Source organism: Motacilla alba, chromosome 2, assembly GCF_015832195.1.
Source record: "Motacilla alba alba isolate MOTALB_02 chromosome 2, Motacilla_alba_V1.0_pri, whole genome shotgun sequence".
Lineage (NCBI taxonomy): Eukaryota > Metazoa > Chordata > Aves > Passeriformes > Motacillidae > Motacilla > Motacilla alba.
The window spans coordinates 10257437-10270105 of NC_052017.1; the positions used below are offsets into that span (position 1 = coordinate 10257437).

General features: G+C 38.2%; 1 protein-coding gene across 3 annotated transcripts in view; it reads right to left on the minus strand.

Moving 5' to 3' along the window:
* LARP4B (La ribonucleoprotein 4B) overlaps positions 1 to 12669 on the minus strand; it is a 57255-nt gene that overhangs the window by 14220 nt on the left and 30366 nt on the right. For 2 of the 3 annotated variants that reach the window (XM_038123785.1, XM_038123767.1), the window contains 10 exons: positions 12199 to 12346; positions 11849 to 12010; positions 9716 to 9797; positions 9139 to 9275; positions 7698 to 7801; positions 5824 to 5934; positions 5274 to 5327; positions 4726 to 4935; positions 1674 to 1780; positions 933 to 1187 (listed from right to left, as the gene is read on the minus strand). In XM_038123785.1, the coding sequence (XP_037979713.1) occupies positions 933 to 1187; positions 1674 to 1780; positions 4726 to 4935; positions 5274 to 5327; positions 5824 to 5934; positions 7698 to 7801; positions 9139 to 9275; positions 9716 to 9797; positions 11849 to 12010; positions 12199 to 12346 (1370 nt within the window). The remainder of the gene's footprint in view (positions 1 to 932; positions 1188 to 1673; positions 1781 to 4725; positions 4936 to 5273; positions 5328 to 5823; positions 5935 to 7697; positions 7802 to 9138; positions 9276 to 9715; positions 9798 to 11848; positions 12011 to 12198; positions 12347 to 12669) is intronic. The other variant, XM_038123776.1, reaches the window with a different exon arrangement.

The window sequence follows — 12669 nt, forward strand, 5'->3', positions numbered from 1 at the left end:
GTATTCAATACTGAAACATCAAAATAATATAATTTAAAGTACTGACTATTCCTGCACATTTTTGTAGTCTATAGTTTGAGCAATCTTGTTTCCTGAGTTCTTAATCATACTTTCATCCATTAGTTATAACACAATTTGGTAAATTAGATTTAGAAAAGTATTACAACCCTTGCACAAAATACCCATTTAATTTTGCAATGATACAAGTCTGAAATAGGATCATCTGCAGAACACTTGAGTTATCTTCCAATTCAGTAAGTCACTCAAAATGTGATTTACTTGGCGTCATAAATATAGCCATTATAAAGCTGCAGAATACTTTTATGAAGCACTTATTAGAACTGTATTTATAAATATGCCAGTTTTCAGCTCCCCAGGTAGTTGGTTGTGGTTTTTGTTTGGTTGCTTTTAAAACAACATAACAATAGTTTCCTTTGTTGCCTGTAGCAGTTTTTCCTCCCTCCATACCAATCCATCATCTTTGCTGTTGTGTATGCCCCGTTTGGTCAAAATTCTGATCCTTCAACTGAAAAAGTGAAGAATGAGCACTGCTAATACACATTCAGGTATACAGTCTGCAATGCTGAACAATGGAATTGAGCAGAACTTCTTCAATAAAGTCAAACAAATAATATACAAAAACTTTCTTGCACCAGATGAAGAAAGGATAGAAGATTAGATCTTATAGATCTAAATAGCTCATCAGTTGCCAGTAATGATTTTCATCTGGTAGAAAAGTACGCAAGTCTGCTTTGCCTTTGTTCTGTATTTAACACTTTCTGTGAAGTACTTTGCAAGATTTTAGGTTTGAGGAGAGAGGCTGAGTTTAAAGCAGCATTGAGAACAGTAACAATACCAGACCTCTACTAAACAGAGCAGTTTAGAAGCAGCAGTACTTGGCTCTTCAGAGGACAACTATGAAGCACACTCACCTTCCTCTCCCTAATCCAGGGGACGAGTCCACGCTGGTCTGCTCCATCCGCCCAGTTCCCACTTCCCTCTTGGTGTAACTGGTGGTAGCGCTCTGCACCCGTGTCCTGCTTTGTCCCGGCTGCCGCGTCTGTGGACTCCTGACGCCATTGATTAAACGATCAGCAGAAAAGTTGAATATTGTAGGACTGTCTAGAAGCCCAGGTCCCCTTTCTGCACTGGGTATTGTATGGCGTATATGTGACTTGCTAGGGTTCCTATAAATTCAAAAGTCATTTCAACATACGCGCACTATCAGAGACCTTCTGAGGCCTAAGCCTATTCACAGAATTCAGAAGAAGCAAGATCTTCACTCCTTTATCACTTATTTAATTTAAAAGAATGATCAACATTCATTGTAACATGTCATGTGAATTATCAAAATTAACCTTTTCCCTGCCTGTTTTCACCTAGAGCTTTACTATATGAATAATCCTGCTGATGACATGTCATCTCCCAGAATATTTCAGCTGAATACCCTAAATCACAGGACAGACAAGTTCTCAGCTTTCAGACTGTCCATTTAGATTTCAAAACACTACATCCATTAACATCAGGAGTACAATCTGCCCTTCGGCCTCACCTTTGCCACCAGGTTCAGCTTCTTAAATATTCTCAAGTTAGCTGGTGTTACTAAAATAAGCAGATGAAAACCCCATGTGCCAGATAATACAACAGTATTGTTAAAAGATAGATGAACTTGCCTGTTCCTGGGAGGATACTGTCTGAGTGTTGTCAGTGGAGAAGCAGCAGGCTTGAAGGTTGGAGATGTGAACCCATTGATAAATCCAGTATTTGGAAATGGTGTTACCTAAAAAAATGTATTGCACGCTCATCATTATAAACAAACCGAGTATTACTTTTCTTAACACCATATTTTATGTCATTCTGTGCAGGATAGTACTAAAAGATTGTCTCAAACAGCAATAGAGCATCTGTCTAGTGCCTTGTAGCTGACTTACAAAATTTCTGGAAAAACCCCAAGCTTCTGTTTTTCTGAGAAGTCAGCCACTACACATATTCAACTTATGATAGTTCAAGAGGATTGAAAAACATCAAGCCAAAATTCTTGTCTGTAAGTTAAACAGCTCTCCTCCTATTTCACACCATACTACACATGACTTTGGAGTACCAAGGTACCTCTTTGTCAGAGCCTCTAATCTACATGGGCTGTAACTGTTTCTCTTACAACTGTATCTAAATTCCTCCCTTAAAAAAACCCAACAACTTCCTTTTAGTTCCTCATTCTACTTCCATGTGACATCTAAATCAAGTCTAGAGAATAAATGGATCTTAAGTGGAACTCTGATGTTTTTCATATCTTACCACTTTATCCTACATGTGAAACACTGACTTCTCGTCTGAAGAAACAACATTAGCAAAACATTTTCTGTGTTGGGTGCATATCAATGTCTTGTAGTAACAAGATGCCTCAAAACCTGAAGCATGTTCAAAGTAATTTCTCCAACCTCACTAGCCCACTTTTGTATTTTTTATTCAAATGTGTGTGTTTCATTTGAGGAATGTTACTGTTAGCACCAGCAAATGCTTGGTTGTATTTTCCCCCTGAAAATAACTACAATGCAGAACAAAAAGATTCTTTCTACATTCTATTAAGCTTTGAGAAACAGCTGTGATTAAGACCATTTGCTATAAAGGTACATTTAAACTTGAAAAGGGTTTCTTGTGCAAGTTAAATCACTAATCAATGGAAAACAAAATTTAACACCAAAGCTGTCATATCAAACTACTGCTAGCCTAACCTAGCATGCATGACAGCAAATGCTACCTCAGGCTTCACAAAAAGGCCATTAAAGAAGGCCTGTAACAAAGCTCCTTGAGGAACAAAGTTTCATCAAAGTAATGCTTTGAAGTGTTTCTGGATTAAGAGTTACAACATGAGCCCTGCAAAATTCCATCAAAACTAGTAAGCAACCACTAAACCTGAAAAATGAGAAGATACTGAACATATTAGGGACCTTAGCAATATTCAACTCTTCTTTCTTTATAATGATGTGTGATCCTTTTGAAGGAAAAAAAAAAAAATTCCCCATTTTCCAATAATACCAAAAGCATTCACAGGAGTCAACTGGTTCAAATATACTTTCTTTTCAATTTCTTTTTTTTTCCCCAAACAGGAAAAACTGGATCTTTTCTCAAATATGATTTAAGTACATGACGAAGAATGAGGTAGTTTTAGAATTGTGAGGACATGTGTTGCCATATTCAAGTTTCAGAACTAAAATGGTATTGCCCACACGACTGGGGTATTCAATCTCAAATTAGAGATGAGAGAAAGTAGAGTTTATGTTGAAGCAGAGTAGAGAAACTTTGCTGTATTTTCGCAAAAGTCTCTACATGCAAACTGCAACCCTGTCTCATGAAAATTATTGCTGTGTCATGGTTCCTCATGGTCCCTGTTCTCCTCAAGTGATTTCTATTCAAATATAGCTCTTCCTACAAAAGAATCAAGAAACATCACGTTACAGTCATGTACATAAAATGCAGCTAACCAATGACAATACACTGCAGAACAGTGAAAAGCAAAGCACAGACAGTTGATTTCCTGTTTTGACTAAGAAAAGTTTGAGATCTTTAATGCTAGCAAACTCATCAAGTCTTCCCCACAGGATAGGACTAGCAAGCTTTCCTGGATACAAAAAGTTACAGGATAACATAAGGTAGATATTCATCTTTGTCTTCTACACTACTCCCATCCAGCTCCTTCAGTATCCCAGAACAAGACTGTGCAACAGTCATAGTCTTAGTTTATCTACAGGCAGATTCACATTCATTGCTGCTCAAAGACAGCTTTCTCCTGGAATAATACTGCTCACTGTGTTACCTTGTCTCCTCCACATTCTTCATCCCCTGCAGAACGCCTCCCCCTGCAAGGCCTCTGGTTCCCTTCCCTGTGTGTGAAGTGTTTAGCACACCAACTTTTTAATTAGCTGCGGTTCAGTTCAGAGGATGTTTGCTCAAGTTTGTTCAAGGACACTTTAATCCTCTGCCAAAAAAAACATCTAAAGAGCTTCTAATTTTGAGCATTGCTCCCCTCGTTTCTTTGAGCCACAAGTAAAGATGCATCTCCAGAGGGGTGAAAGAGGCTCCTGATAGGAAACCTGAGCCTCCCAGTCATTACAGGAAAGTCCACGTATTTGTAGGGTAACAAAGGTCAACTAAAAGGGGCCAAGGCAATTCTGATGAGACTGTCACAATGCAGAAGACAGAAGCAGCATTGCAGGATACAGCAGGTATCTCATTAGAGTATTTAAGAATTTATTACTACCACCCTAGCTTCAAGCTTTACCAACAGCCCCTTTAAGAAAATAACTTAAAAAGCAATTTAAAAGTGATTTTTGTAATTAGCAAATGCAATTTCACTTTTCATTGCCAAAAGAGATGTTACTATTGCAGAGAAAATATTCTGCTTCAAGAACATGCCAAACAGGGCAATTCAGCATGTTAACCTACAACCTAACTTCCTGTTAGAAGATCTGGGTATCTTGACAAGTCTTTACTAAAGAACTGCCTGAAAACCTGAAAGGTTTGAGAATCACACTCCAGTCTGAGATCAGACACAATTTTCAAATAATCCATCTTGTATACCATGGCAAGGATTTTGAAGGACTGTTTTTCAAGAAGAACTGGAATCTTAAACTCCTCTCTTCAGGATAGGGATATTTCATACACCTCAATAAAAAAATAGTATCAGCTTTGAAAAGAACACAACTGTTTCAGAATCAAGAGACTTACCAATGAAGGGTCAAGGTAGCTGTGTGTGGCTGACCAGGTCTGTGGGCCAATTAAGCTGTACAGTGGGAAGTGCTGCTGGGGACTGTATACTGGAGGTATGTAAAAGGATGTTGTGTAGCGCTGCTGTGTGTAGAGGTTCATATCCAGAGGTCTATATCCATTCTTTGGCAAAAATGTGTTTATAGCTATTGCCTTTGCTTTTATCCTTGCCTGCAAAGGAGATTAGATTATTTATTACAGCAGTCTTTCAAATTATATCAGGATGGTTCAAATTAGCAGCTCTTAAACTTTTACTGGACACTTATCAGTCACTGCTTTGCCCTTCAAGGACAGCAGGAATGCTCCCCTGCTGCTGGGCTGGATATACCACTGCCAAAAGTGAGGAAGAGGAGAGCTGAAGTTGTATGTGTTACATTTTTAAATCACCCTCCAGATCAAATAGCTGCTGAGATTGGACTGCTTAAATTTATATTAGAAATCACGGTGAGCACCACAAAACCCAGAACATACACACACACCCCACCGCTACATCATAAACTTCTATTTACCTTAATTGGTTTTCCTTGGAAAGTCTTCACTTCTTCTCTAAGGTATCTGTAAGCCTTTATAAGCAAGAAATTGTTAGATTTGTCCAATGTAATTTAAATAAAGGAAACTTAAGTTTTGACAAGCCAAGCCTAACAATAATTCTTGGAGTGTCTGCTAATGTTACAGTATAGCAAACTCTCATACACCACCTGCATTTAGCAACATTTAACTTATCATTAAGTGCTTCAGTAGCATTAAAAACCAGACTCTAATTGTTAAGATTGAAGCATTTCAATGTGTCACCCAAAAAAGTCAACACTCTCAGTACAAAAAAATCATAGCTTTAGCCAGGAAATGTGAACAAGATAAAAAAAACCTCTTAAGTGTTATGTTTAATAGTTACTGAAAACTAGATACTACCTAAGGGGAAGCATTACTGTTTTTACAGTGTGGGGTATTTTTCTTTTCAAGTTGTTACACATTTGTAATACAGTTTACGACCCGTCAAATCACCCTCATATCATCCTTATTTACTTTTACATTCTAATAGGCTTCAAAAAACAGCATTACCTGCTGTGCATCAGCTTCCGATTCAAATGTGATGAACCAATTGTCATTATAGGCAAACTCACAGTTGATGAACTTAGGCAAATTGTCTCCTTTGAAAAGTGCTTCAACCTCCTGGGGAAAGTGGTTTGATAAGGAGGTGGGGAGGTGAGGGGGGAAGGAGGGAGAGAGGAAAACATCAATGTAAAATGCAAAACTCTGACACTCTGAGAAAGAAAGACAGAAAGCACTGCTGTGCTTACGAAACATAACCGAGTAGTTCACAAAACCTGCAGTAGTGTCAGCTCTCTCCAATCTCCCCCTGGAAGGAACTAAAACTAGCACTATCTAAGGCCATACTGCAAGAGAGGTTTACATGGCAGCTATTTAGGCCAGAGAAGACATTTAAACTTGGTATCAAGTGCAGAAAGATGCCTATTTCTCCCCTGTCCCCAAAACCATGGAGCCACATGAAAACCTGTGCATATGGCATGGGACAGGAAAATCCTGCCTTTTCTTACTTGCAGAAACCTGCAAGTAAGCTTTAACTCAAATGTCTACAGATTCATGTATTTGAAACAGGGCTTATGTCACCTCAAACACAACTGGCTAGTTTCTACAGACAAAACAGACCCTGAATTTTTTATTTGTTTTAATTCATTTGCCTATTTTTGTTTTGTCACAAATTTGAGGTGAGCAGTATCAAAACACAACACAATTTGGGAGATCTTACAGCATCTTAGAATTTTGCTGCTTAAATAAAGCCTGACTCTGCTGTGCTAGAAAACACAGGCTATTAAATCTGGTTAGTTAAATCTAGATTTTTCCAGCACAACAAATTTAAATACAATGTATAATACCTTTCACTGGAGAACAACTCTTCTGAAAATAAAGATTCCTCAGAACTTTGTTGTTGTCAAACATTTAAGAGCGAACATCCAGTGCTAACATATCCAACCTGATGAACTCATGACAGAAAAAAAAACCTACAATACTAAAAGTTAGGCAGTCTTTGTAAGGCTACATTTCATTTGGAAAGCCAGAAGTAGTCACTATTTTAAAGCTATGTACATAGCATATATCCAACTTCTTCCTTCCAATTCCTTTTAGCATTTTGTTTCATGTTCCTGTTTATTAAGGCCACTTTTTTGTTACAAGTTTCTAAACTGCAGTACTTCTGATTTTTGTATGATGGTTATTAAGAGGAGCAACTCTTTCAGAATCTTTCATCTTCCTTGTAAAATTAAATAGAAGAGAAACTAAAATATATACCCATCATCAAGAACCTGCACCTTCTCCTTTTTGAAAATTCAAGACGGTTTGATAATGACCCCATAATTTTTTCTAATATTTCCATCAGTCATAGTCCCTGCCTCATCAGAGTGGCTTTAAATATCTTCAAAGAATGAAGTTCTCCAGTCTTGCACTCATTCCACAAGCCCAGTGGAGATCCTTAGTGACTTATTGACACCTCTCACCTCAGCATTATGGAAATGTTTACAAAGCTTTAACTACTTTACTTGAGCAAGCTTCAAGGGGCAACAGTGGCATTTTCTAGTCTAAGATTTATCTTCTTTCATCTTTGTCTATTTGTCCAAGGATCTGAGTACCAAGTGCATATAGGTAGGACAAAGCCCAAGAAAATGATGTATTTCTACCAAAGACAGCACTATCAGTTTCTCAGCCCTCTGCAGAACTACAGGTTCTACCACAGCCTTGCTATGAGCAACATGCATCTACCAAAAATATTTCTTATCCAAAGACAAAGTAAGTTTAAGAAGTGCTGTTAGAAACTAACAGTGTAGTAAAAAATGTGATGTGCTTATTGAAATCTAGAAGAAATCTAACTTCCAAGTCCTAAGGGAAAAGTGTTCTTTACTGAACAAGGGAACACTTACTTCAATGGGAGTAGATTCAGGTACTTCACGTAAAATCACAATACAGCGATTCTGATTTGGCCGAACTTTTTCCCCCTTTTCATCCACTTGAACTAAAGGCAACGCTAAGAAAGAAAAGACAAGAATGCATTTTAGCTGTCAACAAACCTAGGAGCTTTGCACTCCAAAAGATTCTGTGAACATTAGACCTACAATATTTCTGACCATTAAGAAACAAGCAGACAATGTTTCTGTTCATCATTTACATGCCAGAAGAACCCTTTCTAATTTTTTTACAAAACTTGTAGCTCTGGCCAAATACACTCTGAGCTGAGGTTTTCCATTTATAACTGCATCTCTGCACACCCTGGCAATGCCCTTGTAGCTCTCACCAGGTATCATTCACTTTTCCATCTCTGGTATGCCCCTCTCTTGTTTTGAGCAGACTTAGAAGCACAGAGTTAAGCCAAGGGGGTCTCTTGATCCACCTACTTCCCTTACCTTTACAGGGGATGAAATGATTTTGTGCTTCCAGGAGAGAACTCCCAGCACTAGTATAGTTAGTGCCTTTATCCTCCATGGAAGCTTCCCACAGAATTCTTCCCAACTGTGCTCTGAGCAAGCTGAAGTTTGCTCTTGCAAAATGTAAAACCTTAGAAACGCTCAGTGTGCTCAGCATGACCCCAAAGGCCACAGTTCTATGATTGGTGCAGCCAAGGCTTCCACTGACAGAGATGTACAAAGCAGGTTTTCTCAGTTTCTGAGCAGGGAGTCCAGCAGGGCCTCATTCCTGGTCGGCACATCTAACACTCATATGGGGAACCAGTCAAACAGTCCTCTGCACGTTCCAGAAACTTGATGGATGACAGGAGCTGCTGTATTGTCCTTCCAACAAATATCTAAGCCATTGAAATCGACTGTAAGAACTGGGTTTGGCTGACCCAAAGCTCACTCAAGTGACACAAATATTGCTCTGTTGGCCTTATTGTCCTGGTTTAGGTCAGCAGCAGATGCCAGCTGTAAGATCCCCCTTAGAAACAACCCTCAGGGTCTTGGCCCACAGGTATTCCATAGAGCTTCTATGACTGATGCAGTTGATTTCTGTACATTCAAGGTTCTCCTGAACAGAGTGAGAGATTCCTCCATCCCTTTTTCCCCACCTGTCTTTACAGAACACTCTAGAGATATCCATCATGATCCTCTAGCCATGTGAATTGTCCCACCACATCCCACTATTTAAAATAATTAACTCATATGTGCATAGATCATTATTCAATAGCTGGAATACAGAGTAGTTTTGATAAAACTACAGTCCTACAACTGTGATGATCTAGGCTGCTTACAGAATGCTGTACAGAAAAATAATGGCATTTTACTGCAATACAATAAAAGGAAGAGATGAAAAATTCAGATTCATAGTTCTACACCAATAACCAAAATGCACAGAGGAACTTCTACTTACATCTCAGCACTTCAACAATCAAATCCATATCAGTACTGAGTTTCTTGACATGATCAAGATTTGCTACTGTCATTATTGGCACATACTGATCACTGTCCATCTGTGATATAAGGTACATGTCACTGGCAAGATTTTCTCTGTTGGGAGAAAAAAAATAGGGAAATGCCACAGATTAACTTTGTCCAATCAACTTAAGACAAAAATTCATCATATAGTAGAAGGCAGATTCCTTCAGCACTTTTGCTAATTAATGAAAATCACTGGCTTAAAGCTTGCTAAATGGCCTAAATTACTCAGTTTTAATTATGACCAGTAAAGATCACAAAAATTCTCCTGATCTGTAATTTCTTGTAACTACTTTCATTTCAAGCCCATATATTTGCTAGTTTATGCATCAGGCACAGAGGTTTCAGATAAATTTTGAGGTACACCAACACAACACTCTGAAATTTGTGTGTTACTTTTTCCAAATTCTCATCCTTTCCATTCAGTTTTAAGTAACAGCTAAGAAATGTATTAACATACATCCCAAGCTGTTAGTCATCCTCCAGTTTGGTACATTTAGGTAAATACATACCTAGATAAGCAGAATTCCAGTGTCTTTTTCAGTAATTCTCGTAAATCTTCCTGACCTTCTGGCTGCAACTGTTCACTTCCACCTAATAATTAAAATACTTCAAATTAAAAAGTAGCTCTGCTATATTATACAATATCTATTTTAAACAAGCCATCATGTCTATTACTGGCTACATAGCTAGTAACAAATTTCCAAATTCAACAGATGTTCATTATGTATTAGTTACCAACCCCCAAAATTGCATGGCAACACTTTTTATTTAAGGCAGAAAAGAGAAACCATGTCTGACTTTACTTGTTAACCTCTGTTCTCCAAATACATAAAAATCTGAAGCATTTTTAGAACTGCTACAAGCACATCTTAAAGTAAATACTGAAGTCATTTAGCTTGTAGATCTGTGCTCCATTCTCAGGAAAGTAACCAATTTCTAGCTGATGAAACCCTGACCAATGCAATGCAAGGGAACAACACAATGGAGGCACTCCATACTTCTGGTCTCACTCTAAATTACCAACACATTAATTTAAGAAGGTTTTCAAAAATATAGCTATGGAGTATCAGCAGCTATCCAATCTACTAACAACAAATATGCAATCAATTTACAATCTTTTGGTTAAGAAGGCAAAATTAATTTCTTTCTTATATATGGGAGTTTAAAAATTATCACATGGAAAACATGAACTTCATGCTCCTTGTAGTTTAGACACAATATACCCATGTCAATATACCATATATCAGTGTCCAGAGAGTAAACTCATTGTGTCAGTGAGAGAAGTGCTTAAACAGTAGTTTTGTGTGGCCTTTAGAGATTTGTAAAACATTTAGTAGAACACTGTTCATGTAAATATGTATGTATGTAAATTAGCTTTTTAGAAGCATTTCACACCAACTACTGTCCTCTATACCCTTTCCTTGACTAACTTTCATCCTTTTATTCAGCCCTCCTTAGCCTTTCTTCTTCCTAAAGCAACTTCTAATTTTCTCCCACCATACTGTGTTCTACTCTGAGGAAGAGAATACCAACACCTAAGAAATACATGTATCACGTTCTAACCATATTTCTTTTATATGCATTTTTAAAAATAATTACTAAAAAATTAAAGATCCAAATTCAGACTTGGGACCATGTGTCACTACTCATCAAATAGATGATGAACAGACCCAACCTGCTGCTCAGTTCTTTACACACCACTGAACTCGTGTTAAAAGTAAACTATTTTGGGCACATAAAGGACACACTGACAAGTTCCAGCATCAATCTGAAGAATGCTGTTCCCTTCTAGAGTGTGAGGCACCATTAATACAATTTCCTATTTGCCAGCTAGTTACTATTTAATATTCCCCAATTTACCCTTAAGTAAAAGGGTCAATGAGAACTTTCAGTTTTCAAATATAAGCAAAAATGATGCCACAACGATGTCTGATTTTCTGATTTCAGTTGCCTTGATTTGCAGCTATTATGGATGCTATACTGGTAATTTTAAATACAAAATTAGCTAAGCACAATGAACAGACCTGTCTTGAATCTCAAGAAAACCCAGCACATTTTCCTCTCCTTCCCATCCCTCATCTCAGTTCAAGTAGTAATCCTACATGCATCTTGCAGACCTTCTGTCCCATTCAATGAAATATAAGCATGGTGAATCTCTATTCTAGTTTCCAGAAGCTTCTTAAAACATACCATCTGGTATAGACTACAGCTTCTAACAGTTGCACTGAAGAGAAATTCTGGAAGTTGATTAAATAAGAATGTGAAGAAGTTAATACTTAAATGTTGCTTCTTTTAGCATTTCAAGTCCAAAATGGGTCTTCCCTCACATTAACATTACTACCTGAGACACAAACTGTTATGTGAATCTCACCTCAGCACCTGACCCAACTAGAAACACGCATTTGTTTGATTCTGGGCAGAACCTGGTAAGATGTAAACCAGGAGGAGACTGGTCTCTAAACATGTCCAAGTTTGACTGCAAGAGACAGAATTCCTAGGGTGTGTTTAAAGAATGCATACACTGAACAAGAAAACTGGTATAGTTCGGGGGGCTTTGTTTTTCAGATGCTCACTGTTTAACTCAAAACACGTGTTTAGTTTGTTTTTAAACTAAGCCCAAGCACATCTTAGCTTTCTCTTACCTGTCTGGGTGGTTTCGTGCATAGACTCATACTCGGAATGATCGAGAGCCAAGGGGTTCATGTCCGCCTGCTCTGAGCCCGGAACGGCCGCGCTGGGCTCCGGCAGCTCCGTCAGCACCGCGTTCTGATGCTTTTTGTCGCCATCGCCGTTGGCATCCAGTCCTGCAGCACACGACACAAACACACTCCAGAGTGCTCTTTCTAAACACAGTAATGCCAGAGTTAAAACTACATCTGAAACAAAGGTGCTTACATTGCTTTACATTTTTAAACAGAAAATTAAAGTTGAGACAGTGCTGCACTGAATTTTAACTTCTGCTTGAGCAACAGCCAGAAACTCTTATTCATACCTTCTTTACAGGAATCTGGAGGCTGGTCAGGTATTTCTTCCCACGTTTTGCTCACACTACCATCAGTGGCACCACTTGCTTCCAAGTGTAACATATGATTTCCCCACACCTTTGCATTGGGGTTTAACTCAGAAACCTTGGTTGACTCCTGCAAAAAGAAATTGATTATGCATTTCAGGGATGCACAGCAGGCATCTGGTGCACAGATACATTCAGTCTCAAATAACAGAATCTGATATATAACTCAAAATTTTACTGTCATGATTTTTCACACCTGAATATATTAACTGAGTTCCCATAATCATTTCAGGTACAAACACAACTGAATTGTAGTGCACAGTATTCATTTCCCTGATTAGAACCACCAGAAAAGGCTATCCAAGCAGAGCAAATGACAACAAGCATTTCATTCTTTGCCTTTGACAGACTAACTCAACCTGTACTTGACCTAGACTTCAGGCAGTTCTCTAA